The following is an 18,631-nucleotide window of genomic DNA, read 5'->3' on the forward strand; positions in this document are numbered from 1 at the left end:
TTGTTGAACATCCTTCCTCTGCTATGGCACTGCATCTCCTTTGGTTAGCATTGTATGAAGCTTCCCATCACACCCCAACAGTGCTCAAGCTTCTCCGAGCTCGAGCTTCTCAAGACTTTTTGAAATACAGAGAACTTCTACTTTGACTTTGAAATTGTGAGTTATAACTAGCCCCCTCTTTCTTGGCCTTCTAATGAGAGGGGGGTACAGGACTCTGTGCATCTAGGGCCCATACTGTTTGTGTTGAGAAGCTTTTTTGGTGATTCCAGCATTTCAGCTCTCAGCAGCTGTGTAACTTGGTATCCATCCATTCCTTTCCAAGAAGTGACCCTGATAATCAGCCTACGGGCTCCCAGTAGTGGTCATCATTTGCAAAATTCTACCACTTTCATCTATTCAGTATCCCAGTGTACTAGCACAGAATTCAGGAGGCCAGGGTACATATCCCCACTCTGCTTCTTACTGGCTATGAGACATCAGGGAAGTCCCTTTACCTCCCTGGACCTCAGTTACCTAATTTGTCAAAGGAAGCATTTGGCCTCGGTGACCTCTGGGATTCTGCGGTTCACCTCTCTCCCATCTGCTGACTTGTTCCCTCCTGGCTGTCCTTTCTCTCTTGCCCTTTTTTCTGTACCTCCTCCCCCAACCTTGTCTTCTACTCACTCTTTCTCTCATCCAGCCACCTCACTTTCATGCCTTTCTGTCTCTCCTTTTATTGATCTCTCCATTCCATCCCTTACCTTTACCACTCCATCTCTTCATCCACTTTTTTTCCCTCATACTTTTCCCCCTATATTCTTTTATTTTCTTTGTTTCTCTTATCTATATCATCTCTCTGTCCTCCAATCTCCTGCCCTGCCCCTCTCACTGCTCTGTCTATCTCTGTCTCTCTTTCTCTCCTTGTCCTCACCTTACTCTTCCTTTACAAGTTTTGTCCTCAAAGAGAGTCATGGGAAGTTTATGTTGGAAGGTACCTTAGACATCATCTTATTCAATTATTTGATTTCACAGAGGGTGAAATAGAAGCCTAGAAAAGAGAAGAGAGTTGTCCAAGACCACTGAGCTATTAAGTGTAAGTGCTGAGCCTCAGACACAGGGCTTATGATTCTCAAGGCATTGCTTTTTCTCCTACCCCATCATCTTCCATCTCCCTCTTCATCCATGTTCTGACCCCTCTAGAAGGTCCCAGGGCCCCCCAGTCAAACTCTGAGGTGCCTAGATGGCCCCCTTCCTTTGACCAGCACATCCCTGCTGACCTGCTGCACCAGCTTGTTCCTCAGGCAGTAGACAAAAGGGTTCAACAGGGGGGCAACAATGGTGTTGAAGAAGGCCACTCCCTTGTTGAGGTCCAGCTGTCCCATCTGGGTTGGGTGGAGGTACATGATTATGCAGCTGCTATAGGTGATGGAGACCACCAGCATGTGGGAGGAGCAGGTGGAGAAGGCCTTGCGCCGGCCCTGGGCAGAGGACAGCTGCAGGAGGGTCCAGATGATGCAGAGGTAGGATGCAACTGTCACAGTGACGGCACCGGCCAGGGTGCACACAGCCACCAAGAAGGCAAACAGCTGCAGAAGTCTGGTGTCGGTGCATGCCAGAGCCAGCAGCGGGGTGCTATCACAGAAGAAGTGATTGAGCACCTTTGGTCCACAGAGTGGCAGGAGGAGCAGCCAGATGCAAGGCCCTGAGAGGAAGAGGAAACTTCCAGCCCAGCAGCCCAGCACCAGCCCCAGGCAGGTTTGGCTGGTCATAAGGGCTGGGTACCTCAGGGGATAGCAGATAGCCAGGTATCGGTCCACAGACATTACAGCCAACAGGAAGGACTCCACAGTGCCCAGGGTGAAGTAAAGGACCATCTGGGAGAAGCATCTGGGTGCGGAGATGGTTTTATGGCCTGTGAGGAGGTGGCTGAGGACCTGGGGAGTGATGATGGAGGTGAAGCCCATCTCCAGCAGGGAAAAATTCCTCAGGAGATAATACATGGGGGTTTGCAGACGGCCATCCACCAAGGAGAGGACCACAATGAACAAGTTGCCCAGCAGGGTCAAGAGGTAAGTGGGCAGGAGAACAGTGAATAGCAGGAGCTGCAGGCCTCGAAGGTCTGTGATACCAAGCAGAATGAACTCAGTGCCCTGGGAGTGGTTCCCCAGCTCACTCCACTCTCCTGGAGGCATCTGGAAGGGGGGGAGGGCATAAAGAGGTCAGAGGCTCTCAAAACAGAGTCTTATGCATGGGTGGACCTTTAGAGACCCGGAGAAGTCTCTCTAGGAGCATTTATTAAGTGCTCTGTGCCAGGCGCTGTGGTAGACTATAGGGAACAGGAAAGAATGGGCAGTGCCATCCTGTCATCAAGGAATCTACACCCTAGTTGTGCAGACGTGTTAATAGCTAGGCATGCACAAGATAAACATATATGTGTATATGCATGTGTCTATAGCCATGCCTCCACACATGTGTTTGTAAGTATGCGTGTGTATGTCATACATGTATTGGGTAATGGAAAGTACTTTCAGAGAGGATCTTTTGGCAGTTGGGAGGGTGTCCATGAAGTCCCCCTCAGAAGGTGGATTTGAGCTAAGCCTTGAAAGAAGCCAAGATTTTAATAGGCAGAGGTGAGTAGGGAGAGCATTCCAGGGGCTTAGATAGTCTACACACATGATGCAGAGAGATGGCATGTCATATGTGAGGACCAGCCGTGTAATAGAATCCATGGAGTCAAGCTTGTGAACACTGGGAGGGTCCCTCTGGAACACGTGCAGCTGGCCAGCCACGTGGTCCAGAGCACAGATAGATACGAGTGAGTGGGACCAAGCCCATAGCAGGGACTGGGATGGAGGGGAGCTGAGGGAGGGGGAGCCAGGTGACATAATGTGTAGTGAGAAAAGATGTCTGGAATAACCCTTATGGGGACCTAACCTCTTGCCTTCCCTAGCTTCCTTCAAGTTCATTTTGTAAGAAACCTTGTAAGAAACTCCATAACCCTCTTGCCTGAGATCATCTTTGATTTGTCCTGTGTGTAGCTTGACTCAGATCCCTAGCTCTGCTCCAGACCTGCTGAGTGACCATGCCCTTCTCTCTTCCTTTTCTGAAAAAATTAGGGGGGGCTTTGTCTCTGAATGTTCCTCACCTCTCACAAGCCAAGCCCTGATCGAACTCCCTGAAAAGATTTCTTTCAGACTGTTCCTGGCCTCCTTTATAGGCAGTAACATTGAGAACTAGAGAGGAGAAAATGTTCTAGTACTTTGGGGGTGGCCCCTGCCTGCTCTGGGGAAGAAACCCACAGTTAAACAGCACTGGCTACACTTTGTGGGGGCTCACAGCACCTTCACAACAGCCCCCCCGGGAGGGAGGGCATTCATAGACCATGGGAGCAAAGGAGGAAGCTGACAGTGTTGGTGGTGAGGCTGGACCCTGGCCCTTGTACCTGTTTCCTGCCTCCTCAGAGAATGAGACCAATGTCCTTAGAGGTCAGTCTGTTGTCCCATTCTTGCTTTGTCAGATGTCCTGTGCTAAATCAGCATATCCTGGGCCCTGAGAGACCCTGCTGGTGGCACTGAAAGGGCCCTGAATGACATCCAGCCCAGCCCTGGCTGAGCCTCCCACCCGTCTCCCTCCTGGGTGGCCAGTCCTGGAGCCAGGCAGGCAGACTGCTTGAAATTCCAGGGGTTCTGGCCAGGCATATGGCACCATACAGCAGTCTTCAATGGCCTGCTACAATAATGTTATGGTCCCCATTTTTCAGTGCCCCATCCAGAACCAGCCAGCAAGTGAGTGTCAGGGACAGAACTCCCCAGCAATGCTCTGTATGGCCCCCACAGCTTTCCCAGGGGTCCCCCTCACTTGGAGGTCTTTGAGCAAAGACCTTTCAGGGGGCTCTCTTGGCGGATCCCTGATGAGGTCCCTTCCAACTTGGATATTGTGTGATGATGGACCTGAAGCCCAGAGGGGGCAGTGGACTGCCCTGAAGCAGCCAGCCCCCAGAGCTCCCTCTGTTACCCTAAGTAGTTCTGGTGTTGTATTAATGTTACGTAAGGAGGCTTTTGGACCCAGTGAGTTCTCAGATCCCTTCCGACTTGGAGAGTCCATAATGCCAGGCTGTGGTGCAGCCCAGGGAAAGGGGCCATCAAGTGACCTCTGAGGTTCCCTTCATAATGTACAAATCTGTGATTTGTAGCTACTGTCAGCAGAGACTCCGAGGACCAGGGGACTCTCTCCTGACCTCACAGAACCTGGAACAGAATACGGAGGAAGGGGGGAAGGAAAGAAAGAAAGAAAGAAAGCAAGGAGGAAACAGGCATTTATTAAGTGATAAATATGTTGGTGGCACTATACAAGTACTGTCTCATTTGATCCTCACAACAACTCCAGGAAAAAGGTGCTATTATTTTCCTCATTTTATACATGAGGAAACAGAGTCAGGCAGAAGTTAAGTGACATGCCCAAGGTCAAACAGACAGTAAGTATCTGAGGCCAAATTTAAACTCAGCTGTCCCTGACTCCAGGCCCAGCACTCTCGTCTACTACAACGGCTAGATGCATCCATAGATGCCTCACAGACCCTTTCCTCCATTGCAGACATCTCCCATCCCAGCTGTTCTGACTCAGCTAGGTGGGCCTGGTGAGGAGCTTAAACCCCAGCTCTGACATGTCCTCTGTGTGACCTTGGCGAAGTGCTTTCCCCTTTTTTTGCCTCAGTTTCCTCATCTGAAAAATGAACAAGTTGAACTCAGTGATTGATAAGGAGGCTGAGGGTCAAACCTCTGATGTCTAACCTCCATCATTGCTCTTGCCTCTTAAGCCCACTTCGTCCAATAGAGTCCACAGTGGACTGATCCTCCGTGTGGCCACCATTCCCAGGAGCAGATATGGGTGACATTGGGGCTCCCTTGCCACAAGGGCCCAGAGCCTTTTTCCCGGTGTCAGATTTGGAAAAGGCCATGGAGGGATAGAGCAAAAGGGAAAGAGAGAGAGAGACTGAGAGGGAGAGAGACAGAGAGGGAAATGTGGACAGAGACCCAGAGAAGAGGGAGGACTTACTATTACCTTGGTGAAGGGTGGTGGACTCCGGGGCAGGATGGCTCTAACCCAGGGCTACATTTAGAGTTCCTGTTACTCCATCCTCACTCATGAGGACCAGAGAGGACATCCTGTGTCTTCCCTCTGCTGTCCCCAACCTCCCCTCTGAGCTCCTGCACCGAAATGTCTCTTGTGACCAACTTAGGCAACGGGGACCTGGGAAACTTCCAAACTTTTAATGACCCCCAAGAGTTTAATTAGATTGCTGCCTCTGAACTTTCTGTGAGGAGAACTTGCTCTGGCCCTGAGCCTGGGGGCGGAGGGGGTATGTGTTGTTGTTTTGATCTCCTCCGTGGTGCTCAGGCACAGTCGCCATGTCAATTCAACAAGCAGCCATGACTTTCCTACTGTGTTTAAAGCCCCCTTCTCTGCACTTGGAAGAAAGGTTTCCCGTTAAAATCTCATTGTTTCTGTTTCATTTATAATTTCATTGTTCCCCATCACCTGGACTAAGGAGAGAGATATTCCTCCAGGAAGTCAGCCTACGTTTGGAACATCAGTCACTTGGCTGTAGACAAAACATAACCCTAGTATACGCAATGCAAGGCTCCACATGATTTTCTCTATTCTTTATAATGGTTGAGATTTTTTGTCCTTTTAAAAAGTTACTTTGAGGCCTATACCTTAACCCTAAATGCCTGGTTGTGAGGTTTACGTCAGTCATCACCTTTTAATATCTTGGCAATCCCATTCAAGTGTCCATTCCTTACAGCCGCACACATCTCCATACACATCAGTTCGAGCCACTCTGACACCCCTGTTATCAATTTGCTTTACTCTCTGATTTCTCAACTTGACTTTTCTTATTTACCTTACTGATCTTGCCAGCAACTTCTTCTTATCCATTTTGAGTATAACTCTTCAGGGCTACTCCTTACTCCTCTAGGATTGTATTTCATCTTTTAAAATTCTTTTTAACTTCTTTCCTTGACTTTGGTCCTGCTCCTCTTCTTCTTGGTGGTCCTTAAGCAGTCTGGAGAACCACTTGTCAACCATATCTCCAACTTGAGATGACTTGAGACTGATCCTGCCTAGTCCATGCCTCTCCTGGGTGGGCCCTGGATTCAAGTCCAGACATTTCAGGTGGAGTAATGAGCAGAGCAGGACTGGGCTTCTTCATGAGGAGGAGGGTCCTGGATTATATTAGGAAGCAAGCCAGAAAGTTCTTCCACAGTGACCCCCAAAGTCAAGAAGGGGATGCTTATGTCTTGTTGCCTGTGTGACTTAGGACAAATCATGTCACCAACCTGGGGCTTGTTTTTTGTGTGTGAGAATGTTTGGGTTGGAATCGGTGACTTCTAAGGTCCTTTCCAGACGTAAATCCATGAGGAGCTGGTCTAAGAGCTATCCTTCCTGGACCCTAGACAGTCATAGATCCTTAGATTTGGATGGGACACGAGAGAACTGCCAGTCCAAAGCACTCCTCTTTCAGAGAAGAGTCAGAAGGCCCATCAAGGGGAACTACCTTGCCTAAGAACACAAGAGCCCAAGCAGAGCTGCTGTGCACGGGAGCAGGGCCTTACAAGCGGCTTTGGAATTCGTTCAATCCCCTCGTGTTCTAAAGAAGACTGAGCCCCTGAAAGGGTCAGGAGCATTACCAATGGCAAGTCCGTGATTCATCACACTGTCACAACTCACAGCAGAAACCAAAGCACTGTGGGTAGAAAGGGGTCCCAGAATCTCAGAGAGGGAAGGGAAAGGGGAGAAGCATTCTGTAAGCACTATGTGTCAGGTCCTGTGCTCAACACGTTTTCCAGATGTTACCTCATTTCATCCTCACAGTCCTGGGGGAGGCGAGGAAACGAGCAGACAGGTCCAGTGACTGGCACATAGTAAGCACTATGTGCACACATACACATATGTATGTTTGCTTTGTGTACATTTGTATGTAGTCCCCCCTATTAAATTGTAAGTTCCTTGAAGGCAGGGACTGTCTTTTGCCTCCTTTTGTATTTGCCAGCACCTAGCACAGTTCCTGGCATATAGTAGGCACTTAATAAATGCTTATTTACTGATTGATAAATACTACCTTCATTATTATTTTTACTACTGCTACTACTACCACTACTATTACTACTACTACTACTATCACCACCACTACTATTACTATTGTGATTATTAGTACTATACTCAGGGTCATATAGCTAGTAAGTATCTAATGTTGGAAGAACCTTAGTAGTAAGAAGCTGGGATGGAGGGGAGGGGAGACCAATTTTGGCTTCTACATTCATACCCAAATCTCTCACATCATAAAAAAAATGAAACTTTCACTTGACTCCACCACCATCTAAGGTTTCAGTCTTTTCCCTTTTATTTTCAAATTCCTATTAAAAACTGCACTTTCCTCCCACTTCATGGAATAAGGCTTCCATGCCCACCACTCAAATACAACCACTTTCTTTTTGGCCACCAAAATTAGTGTTTCGAAATCCAAAAGTGTCTGTCATCCATCATCCTGCTGGAATTTTCCATAGCCTTGGATGCTACCCAACACCCACTCCCCGTGCATTGCTTCCTGCCTAGACTTTAACAACACTGCCTTCTGGTGGTTCTGCCTAACTGGCCATTCCTTCTCAAGTCTTCTCTGTTGGGTCATCATCTAAGTCTTGCGTGCTAACTCTTCACGTGTCTGAGAGGCTCTGTCTGGGACCCTCTTGTCTTCTCACTATTTTTTACTGTTGAACCTCATCAGCTGTCCTGGTATCAGTTATCCTCTTTTTGCGGATATCTGCTAATTCAGTATGCTACAGTATCCAGCCCCAGTCTGTTCTTAGCTTCAGTTTCACATCAGCAGTTACCAGTGGGACATATGGAATTGACCTCATGGGCATCTCCAACCCAACACATCCTAGACGGAGCTCATGATTTTGTCCCTATTAAGACCAACTCTTCTCCTAACTTCTCTTTCTATAAGGGCTGTCTTCAGAATTAATCAGCTGTTGTTGAATAAAGCAAGGAGATAATAATAGTTAACATTCATATGAACATTACTGTGTGCCAGGCACTGTGCTAAGTGCTGGGGATACAAAAAAAGGCAAAAGACAGTCCCTGACTTCAAAGAGCAGTCTAATGGGAAAGACAAATGCAAACAAATACATACAAAGCAAACCATATATAGAACAAATTGGAAATAATTTTAAAATATTTTAATTTAACATTTTATTTTTTCCCATTTACATGTAAAAACAATTTTAACATTCTTTTTTCAAATTATTATTATTATTTTTTTTTTGGTTAGGCAATGGGGTTAAGTGACTTGCCCAGGGTCACACAGCTAGTAAGTGTTATGTGTCTGAGGCCGGATTAGGTCCTCCTGAATCCAGGGCTGGTGCTCTATCCACTGCGCCACCTAGCTGCCCCTCTTTTTTCAGATTTTGAGTTCCAGATCCTCTCCCTCTCTCCTCTCTGTTGAAAAGGCAAACAATTCAACATAGGTTATACATGTATAGCCGTGCAAAATATACTTGCATGTAAGTAATGCTGTGGAAAAAACACAGACAAAAAAACAAGAAAAATAAAGAAAGTAAAGAAAAAGTGTCTTCAGTCGGCATTCAGGCTTCACCAGTTCTTTCTCTGGAGATAGACAACACCTTTCATCATAAATACTTCAAAATTGTCTTGGATCATTGTATTGCTGAGAATAGCTAAATTATTCACAGTAGATCATTATACAGTGTTGTTGTTACTGTGTACAATGCTCATTTCATTTTGCATCAGTTCATGTAAAACTTTCCAGTGTTTTCTGAGAGCATACTACTTATCATTTCTTATAGCACAATAGTATTCCATCACAATCATGTGCAACAATTTGTTCAGCCATTCCCCAGTTGATGGGCATCCCCTCAATTTCCAATTCTTTGCCCTGGTAAAAGAGCTGCTGTAAATATTTTTGTACATGTGAGACCTTTTCCTTTTTTTGTTTCTTTTTCAGTCACTTTTGGATGCAGTCCTAGTAGTGGTATTGCTTGGTCAAAAGGTACGCATGGTTTTATAGCCCTTTGGGCATAGTTCCAAATTGCTGCAAAGAATGGAGCAGTTGTACAATTTTACCAACAGTGCATTAGTGTTTTAATTTTCCTGCATCCCCTCCAACATTGGTCATTTTCCTTTTCTGTCATATTAGCCAATCTGATAAATGTGTAGTGGTAGCTCAGAGTTGTTTTAATTTGCATTTCTGTCATCAATAGTTAAGTCAGAAATAACTAGAAGAGGGAAGTCGCTAGAGTTCAGAGGGTTTAGGGAAAGCTTCCTGTAGAAGTGGGATTTTAGTGGGAATGTAAAGGAAGTCAGAGAGGTCAATAGTAGGAGATGCTAGTGACAGGAAAGAAAGGGAGATGAGACAGTTTTCATACCTCACAGTACTAACCTCCCAGGTACCTTTGTGCTCTCTCCCCGCCAACACCTCCCCAGATTTTCAGCTCCCTTTTGTATATAGTCTTCTCTTTTTAGAGAGTTAGCTCTTCCAAGAATAGGAGTTTTTTTTTTTATTTGTTTCACTAAATATTTCCCAATTACTTGTAAAATTGTTTTTAACTATTTTTTTTTTTTTTTGGAAAAAATTTGAGTTCCAAATTTCTCCATCGTTGGTGTCTCCGTCCTTCTTGAGAATGCAAGCACTTAGATTTTTGATTACACATGTGAGGTTGTGTAAAACATTTCCATATGATGTTGTTGTTCAGTCATTCAGTCATATCTGATGTGTCATGACCCCATGGACGTATCTTTTAGCATTTTAATACCATCCATGGGGTTTTCTGGCAAAAATGCTGGATTACCTTTTGTAAGAACTCTCCACTGTGACCTGTCTGTCTTGGGTAACTGCCCCACCTAGCTCATAGTTTCATTGAGCTACTAAAGCCCCTCTGCCCACCACAAGGCAGAAATCCATGAGGGGAGTCCTGTATTAACCATGTTGTAAAAGAAACACAAAACAAAATACTAAAAATGAAGTTTTAAAAACTCAGTCTGCATTCAGAGTTCATCCTTCCTCTCTCCAGATAGCATTTTTCACTGTGGGTTTTTGTCGTGATCAGAGTAGCTGAGTCTTTCACAGATAATCAGCCTTCCAATATTGCTGTTATTGTGTACAATGTTCTGGTAATTCTGCTCACTTCACTTTGTAGCAGTTCATTATTTCATATAACACAATATCACAGCTGGTTTAGCCATTCCCCAAATGATGGCCATGCCCTTCATTTCCATTTCTTTGCCACCACAAAAAGAGCTGCTATATTTTTGTACAAATAGGTCCTTTTCCCCTTTGCTTTGATCTCTTTGGGATATAGATCTAGTGATGGTGTTGCTCGATCAAAGGAAATGCACAGTTTTATAGCCCTTTGGGCTATATTCTATAGAATGGTTGGACTAATTTACAGTTTCGACAACAGTACACCAGTGTCCCTGCTTTTCCATATCCCCTCCAGCATTTGTCATTTTCTTTTTCTGTCATGTAAGCCAATTTGATAGTTGTGAGGTTGTATCTCAGAGTGGTTTTAATTCGCATTTCTCTCATCCGTGGTGATTTATAGCATTTTTTTTTTTCACATGACCATTGATAGCTTTGGTTTCTTCCAAAAATTGTCAGTTTCTATCCTTTGGCCATTTATCAACTGGAAATGGCTCTTATTTTTATAAATTTGGTTCTGTTCCCTACATATTTGAGAAATGAGGCCTTTATTAGAGAAACTTGCTACACATTTCCCCCCTATTTTCCTTCTAAGTATGGCTGCATTAGTTTTGTTTGTGTGAAAGCCTTTAAATTGCATATAATCAGAATCATCTATTTTACTTCCCATAATCCTCTACATCTCTTGTTTGGTTGTAAAGTCTCTGCAGGGACTGTTTTTAATTTGTATCCCTAGTCCTAGGCTTGTAATAAATGCTTGTTGTCTCAGTTAGAGCTGTCCTAAAGAAGGAAGGGTTCAAACTAAGTGGATGTTTTAGAGTTTCCAGGCAGTTCTGGGGGCTGCTGGCTGTTTTCTCTACTGGCAGGGAAAGAAAGGCTAGATAAGGGCAGCCTCTCCCTTCTCCCGTTTCACCCGGAGAGCTCGTGGTTCCCATGTTTTCGGTTGTTCTCTCTGCTCAGGTGACTTCTCTCAGATGTACCTGTCCAGCTCCGACTTCTCTCCCAACCTCCAGTCTCTCGTCACCTACTGTCTGTTTAACAGTTTGACCTGGGTCCTTGCTAGCCACTGCCCAGAAGACAGCACAGCATACATAGGATGCAGACAGATGGGCACACCCCCTCATTTAGGGATGCACAGGGGTGTTCCACAGGTTCACTGGTGACAGATACATGAGTGAACATGTATCTGTAAGTGTGTGCATATATACACAATATCTGACATGTATAAATACAATCTATTTCTATAGCCTCCTGAGCTTCATGACCCAGAGAGAGTACAAAGCAGTTTGGGGTAAGATGTGTAAGGTGCAGCAGGTAGGATCTGGCTGGGCAGAAAGTTGGGAAAACAGATTTATTATAAAAGGTGCTCAAATTGTTACAAAGGAAAAAATATAAGTACTTTATTGGGAGGGAGGTTACACTAAGACACAAGGCATGGGAACTTCTTTATCAGTTAATATTTGTTAAGCTCCAGCTTTTTGCCTTTGGATAAAGAAAAGGATTTAAGTTCCCAGAACTATTCAGAGTCCTCTGAGTTTTCTTTTGTGATAGTAAAATCATGGGGGTTGGGGGGGAGTGTGGTAGATACTGAAGGTGGCTTTCAGGCTTTGGGATATTTCCAAGAGGTAGGCCTACAGCCTAAGTGTCATTGCCGCTTCCTTTTGCTCAGTCTTCTCCCTGCCACCCTGCAGTTCAGTAAGTTGCCGTGCCCTTTAGAACCCACCCTCTTAAACTCTCTTTACATCTGACCTTGCCTGGTGCAGGCCTCGGTCACCTCCTGCCTGAGCTGTTGCGGTAGCCGCTGGCTGGTCTGCTGGCCTCCAGTCTCTCCCTCCTCCTGTCCATCTTCTACTCGCCTGAGATATTCACATCTGCCCATGTCACCCTCCTCTTCAATAAAGTCCAGTGCTTGCGTGTCACCTCAAGACTTAAATATTGACATTCGAAGCCCTTCACAACCTTTCAGCCCCCCCGCACTTTTCCAGCCTTTTGACATTAGGCTGTGTCTCTAAATCTCTAAATCATGCACTTTACTCACTATCTATCCCTCTGGCCTGGAATTGTCTTCCTCCTTGTCTCCAATTCCTGCTTTCCCTTGGCTTTCTAAGGCCCAGCTAAAATTCTTTCTTCTAAAAGAAGCCTTTCCCAATCACCCAGAACACGAGGTGTCAATGGCACAGTTTGAAACTTGAGCCCCCCAGTTTCTGATTCTTGGCTGATTTTATAGGAGATGATCTGCAATCTGCTGTCCACATCCATTCTGGAAATTCTGAGGCTTTTTACCATTGCCAATAAGGGTGAATTCAAGTGGTTAACAGTCAGTTCTGGGAATTATAAGGCCCTCCTAGAAATCCTAGGGAATCAGATCCTTCTTTATTTCTTTGATCCCACCCCTAGACTTGTAGATGTATGAGTGTGTGTCCTCTCCATACTAGGGCTCAATTTCTCTGCATCTATGAGCCACCCCTTTTGTTTTGTCTTTGTTTTTGTAAATAGTATTTTATTTTTTCCAATTACATGTAAAGATAGTTTTCTACATTCATTTTTTATAAGATTTTGAATTCCAGATTTTTCTCCATCCCTCCTCTTACTCCTTCCCTCCCCAAGACAAAAAGCAATCTGATATAGGTCATACTTGTGCAATCATGTTAAACATATTTCCACATTAGTCATATTGTGAAAGAAGAAACAGAACAAAGGGAAAAACCATGAAAAACAAACAACAAAAAGAGAACATAGTCTGCCCCGATCTGCGTTCAGACTCCACGGTTCTTTCTCTGGGTGTGGACAGCATTTCCCATCACGAGGCCTTTGGAGATGTCTTAGATCTTGCATTGCTGAGAAGGGCCAAGTCTGTCAACGTTAGTCGTCGCACAACGTGGCTGTTACTGTGTGAACTGCCCCTTTTGAAGGAAAGTTCCCTTAGTGCTTGAGAACCTGAATGCCAGGGAGGAGCTTGGGGTGTGAACTGGACGGGTTTCAATTTAGATGCTTCGGTGACTCAGACTTCCCAGGCTTGTGAGAGTAGAACCCCAAGAGGATGTCTGAGATCTCCTCTGTTGGAGAAACCCGATCGAGAATACCAGGATCCCAGGCATTGATGGTGAGTAACCTCGGGGACAGTCTTGTTTCTATTATTGATTCCTCTGCACTGAGGTCCAGTTTGAGGCTGGCCCGGGAGGTCAGAAGCCTGTCTAAGCTGCTGTCTGTAGCACTGCCCTGTTCACACAGCAGGTGCTTCAGTTTCGTACTTAATCTTGCTTATGAAATTGACTGGAAGGATTTGGAAACCAGAAGCCTTGGTGCACAGATTGAATAAGAGGGAGGGGCCAGAGCCCCATCCCACGGGGGTCATGAACTCAGCCTGTTCTTTCTGGATGTTGGCACTGGAGACTTCTCCTGGGTCCCCCTCAGGGCTCTCTCCCCACTTCCTTTTTCCATCCCACAGGCCCTCCTGTTGACCAGATGCTTTCAGGTTCCCATGTCTCGTCCAGATTCACCCTCTAGAGATAATCCCCAATATTGGGGAACTGGAGAAGCCATTGGAGGGAGGAGCTTCCACAAGGAAAGGTACCAAAGGTTCCCTTCCTTTCCGAACTGCCAACACCAGGATGAGAGAGTCATCATGTATCTTTCAGAACCGTCTGTCTGGAATTGATTCCGTGCCTTTCTCTGCTTAAGAAACTTCAGTGTTTCTGCTGTATTTCTCTTGGGACTTCCTTCTGTACCTAAAACGATGCTTCAATTTCTTTGGCTGTATTTCTGCCTGAATTTCCTTCTGTTCTATTCTGAGGGGGTGGAGATTCAATTTTTTTTGGCTGTGTTTCCATCTGGAAATTTTTCAGCTCTCTTCTGCATTAAAACAATCCTTCAATATCTACAGCTATGTTTTTCTGTCTGCAAAAAATGCCTCAATTTATCTGGCCAGATTTCTCCCTGGACTTCTTCTTTTCTTTACCTAAAAAATGCTTCAATCCTAGAACTGTCTTTCTGTTTGGACTTCATTCTGTTCCCCTCTGTATCTAAAAAGCATGCTTCAGTTTCTATGGCTGTGTTTCTATCTCAACATCCTTTACTTCCTCTCTCTATATATATATCTATATCTATATCTATATATATATTCATCAAATTGCCTCAGTTCCATGGCTCTGTGTCTGTTTTGATGTACTTCTGCACGTTAAAAATGCCTTTGTTTCTATAGCTGTGTTTCTCTGGACTTACTTATCTTCCTTTCTGTATTACAAAGAATGCCAGTTTCTACATCATTGTTTCTATCTGGACTTACTTCTGTTCCTTTCTATAACTAAAACATGCCTCAGTTTTGATGACTATATATCCATCTGGACTTCCTTTTGTTTCCTTCTGTACCTAAAAAAAATGTTTAGTTATCTATAGCTGTGTTTGTCTCTGGACTTTTTGTATCAAAAAATGCCTCAATGTGTTATATGTGTTTCTTTCTGGATTTTTTTCTGTTCCCTTTTGCGCTTTAAAATGTTTCAGTCACACTTTCCACCCTTTTTTTTTTGTTTGTGTTTGTTCTGTGACTTTTCTGATAGTGACTTGGATAAAGGGAGATATGGTATGTTAAATGAACTTGCAGAAGATACAAAGTTGGGAGCATGGCTAACATTGGATGACATTCAGGATCCAAAAGGATTAGCACATGCTAGAGAATTGGGTGGAATTCCACAGGACATAAAACAGCAAGCATTCCTCCAACTATCTGGGAGTGCAGGCTTCTAGGGATCAACGGTGTGAAATATGAGGCAGAAAAGCTGACCACACTTCCAGCCCTAGGGAGAGATCAGGCCATGTCCTCTGCCTGCGTCTGATCTTGTCTAGGTCTGGTGTTCAGTTCTGGGCGCTGTGCCTACAGGGACAGAGATAAGCTGGAGTGCCCAGAAGAGGGCACCAGGATGCTGAGCAGCCTTGACTCCTGTGAGCATTCGAGGTCTCAAGGATGTGGGGGAATAAAAATTGCCTTCACTATGGAAAGGGCTGTCGTGCGGAAGAAAGTTTCTGTTTGTTGACTTTGGTTGTAGGAGACAGAGTCAGGAGCAAAGCTTGGAACTTGCAAGGGGGCAAAGAGGGTTGTTTTAAGAAAACCTTCCTAAAGTTGAAGAAGAGGAAGGGGTTCCCCCTTAGAAGAGTCATTTAGAGGCAGCTTCTTGGACATGTGACAATGGAAAGTCGTATCTGTTAACTGTCGCCCAAGGCTGAGGCCCCTTCCACGTCTCCATTTACGTGATGCTCTGAGCTTTCTGAACCCTCTGTGCACTCTCTTGCTTGATCTTTCCTCACTCTCCAAAGTTAGCAACAGTCTATTTAATTGATAATATTAATGGCATTTTTCTTAGTCCTCATTCTTGACCTCTCTGTAGTATTTGTGGTGATGGACTTTACTCTCAGGGCACACATGTTCTCTGTTCAGTGTTTCTGTGACACCATTTTCTTTTGATTTCCCTCTGATCTGGCTCGCCATCCTTCTAGTGTAGCAGCTGGGTGACCCTGGCCCTGGAGTCAAATCCGATCTTAGACACTTATCAGTTGTATGATCCTGTGCAAGTTGCTTAACCTCTGTCTGCCTCAGGGTCCTCAACTGTAAATGGAGAACATAATAGCACCTACCTCCCTGGGTTGTTGTGAGGATCAAATGAGATAATGTCAATAAAAGCTTACTTAGCACAGTGCCTGACACATAGTAGGTGCTTAATAAATGCTTGTTCCATTTCCCCTCCTTCCCTGCCCCCTTTTTTACTGAATTGTCATCCGTGTCATGACCACTTAATGGTGGTGTCTCTCAGAGTCCTGTCCTGGCTTTTCCTCTTTTCTCTCTACACTGCCTCCGTGGGTAGCCCAGTACATAATCTGATCACTGAAAAAATCTCTTGAACCTTTGCTGATCCAGTATCCTGCTCTGTTGACCACCCAAATTACTGGAATGTCTATTCAGTAAGAGGTAATGCCACAAGAAGCCTTTGGATAGAATGATTGTGATAAATGTCTTTTACTGTATTTCTCCTGGGCTCCTACTGCCATATTTCTATCTCTCTGGCACCCTATAGTTCAGAAATAAATTATGGGTGGGTGGTATGGAAAGTAGCTGTAGGTTGGAGAAGAAAACAAGTTCAGATAAGTGTTTCATGGAAAATGGGATGGGTAACAATGACCACCACATCCTGGAGTCTTAGGGAGAGAGCCCTTTGTATACAGAAAGTGCCAAATAAATGTTATCTATTGTTAACTCACCTTGTGACCATGGGCAAGACCCTGAAGCTCTGAACCTTGTAAATTAGAGATGTCTTTACTGATCCCATGGTTGTTACCATGGTCAAATAAAGAAAGATGCTTGGTAAAACATAAAACCCCATAAACATTTCAGATATTAGTGAGAAAGGGAGGTAGGGGAAAAGTGCTTTGTATTTTAAACACATCTGCCATGACAGAAACAATTTTTAAATCTAGTATCATTCTATATCAAAGCAAATTCTAGTGGACAGAGAACTATATAAACTGGTATGGTCTACCCCATCCTACCCCTATACCCTCAGAGATGTCCCTCTGCCCACAACTATCTGTAGTAACATTTATCTTGTGACAAGTCATGTTAAAATACATTTTTGGGTTAATGGGCCAAAATAATAGTCATTACTCTGTTTCTCCCTTTATTGATAGATTCATAAAACATTTGGTAATTGTGAGGCACTGAGACTACAAATACTTTGCACTGAGAATACAAACATAAGCAAAAAGAAAGCATTCCTTGCCTTCAAGAAGCTTACATTCTCACAAAGAATGTTAACATATAAAAAAGTTGCTGGAAAGTAGAGAAAGGAGTGCCCAGGTGGAGGCAAGGTGTCAAAGTAAATAGAGGCATCATGATCATGGTTGGGCACTTCCTTAAATGGAGATTACAGAGAGGAATTCACTAAGAGGAAGAGGTGGGAGCTCTCAGTGATGGGGGTACATGGCTACTGTGAGAAGATAACCAGGAAAGGGATGGACAAGGAATTCTGGGAGTCTTGAGCTGAGCCCAGGTTTGAAGGGACCAATTCCCTTGATTGTTCTGGACCTCCTCCAGATCCAAGATGACCTCTTCCCTCTGATCAATTCCTATATTCCCTTATGAAGAGAGATTTGAGCTGTCTTAGCACAGTCCATTAAAGGATGAAGAATGCAATGATTTTTAAAGACGTAAGAGATGACCTTTGTTCAAGGATTGATTTTTAACCTTTACCTATTTTAGGAAAGGCTTGTGATCGTTTATTTCTACATATTTTCAAATAGGGAAAAGTCTGGAAAGAATTATTAGACTAGGAAATATATTATTTCTAGAGAAACTAAAAAGGTTTTTAAAATTATTCCATAATGAGCTATCTTTCTCTGTGCACCATTTTCAGTTATGTTACTTTATCCAGAGTTTCCTTTCTCAAAGCTGAGAGAAATGGGAACATTTGTACTGTATATTACTGTCTTTCAGATTTGGAGCCTAGGATAAAGAGCACAGAGGAATCTTCAAAAGAGACCATTCCAGAAGAAGAATCATCATATAGAGTGAAAATTGTGAAAGAAAATTGGAAGCAGTGCTGATCATTGATACTCTACTTCTGAGGATTGTTGGGAAAGTAAGAGCCAGGTAAAGAGTCAGATGAAGAAGGAGAAGAAGGTGAGAAAAATGACCAAACATCAGAAGATTCAAAATAGAGACAAAATAAATGAACATAAGGAACATGGCAAAGCTTACACTAAATCTTCACATTTTACTGAAAATCAAAAGAACCATGCTGTTGAGAAGGCTTATAAATGTCATGAATGTGGGCTAACATTTACTCACAACTCAAGATTTATTCAACATCAGAAGATTCATACTGGAGAGAAGCCTTATACATGTAAGGAATGTGGGAAAGTCTTCAATAAAAACTCAACCCTTGTTAATCATCAGAGAATTCATACTGGGGAGAAGCCTTATAAATGTAAGGAATGTGGGAAGGCCTTCACTCAAAATTCAATCCTTATCAAACACCAGAGAATTCACACTGGAGAGAAGCCATACAAGTGTGATGAGTGTGGGAAAGCCTTCATTGAGAGTTCTGCCCTTATTGTACATCAGATGACTCATACTGGAGAGAAGCCTTATACATGTAATGAGTGTGGAAAAGCCTTCAGTCAGATGTCAAACTTTAAAGTACATCAGAAGATTCATGATGGAGAGAAGCCTTATAAATGTAACAAATGTGAGAAAGTCTTTGGTCAGAGCTCAACCCTTTTCAAACACCAGAGAATTCATACTGGAGAAAAGCCCTATAAATGTAATGAGTGTGGGAAAGCCTTTAGTCGAAGGTCAAACCTGAAGGTACATCAGAAGATTCATACTGGAGAGAAGCCTTATAAATGTAATCAGTGTGAGAAAGCCTTCACCCTAAGTTCTTCTCT

The 18,631-nt window shown here is 44.1% G+C and overlaps 3 protein-coding genes across 3 annotated transcripts in view; 2 read left to right on the top strand and 1 right to left on the bottom strand.

Moving 5' to 3' along the window:
• Nucleotides 1-18,631, top strand: part of LOC114030978 (zinc finger protein 2 homolog) — a 252,552-nt gene that overhangs the window by 135,497 nt on the left and 98,424 nt on the right. The window lies entirely within an intron of this gene.
• On the bottom strand, nt 1,167-2,171 carry LOC114030980 (olfactory receptor 49-like). The gene has a single exon (XM_027845951.1). It carries the CDS (start codon nt 2,169-2,171, stop codon nt 1,200-1,202), a length of 972 nt encoding a protein of 323 aa, XP_027701752.1. The 3' UTR covers nt 1,167-1,199.
• Nucleotides 2,001-18,629, top strand: LOC114030961 (zinc finger protein 239-like; the record flags this gene model as incomplete). The annotated part of the gene is made up of 3 exons (XM_027845921.1): nt 2,001-2,048; nt 13,647-13,768; nt 17,679-18,629. A coding segment is annotated over exon 3 (783 nt), but the record flags the coding sequence as incomplete, so codon positions are not given.

This window comes from Vombatus ursinus, unplaced genomic scaffold (genome assembly GCF_900497805.2).
Source record: "Vombatus ursinus unplaced genomic scaffold, bare-nosed wombat genome assembly UNPS02015030.1, whole genome shotgun sequence".
NCBI lineage: Eukaryota > Metazoa > Chordata > Mammalia > Diprotodontia > Vombatidae > Vombatus > Vombatus ursinus.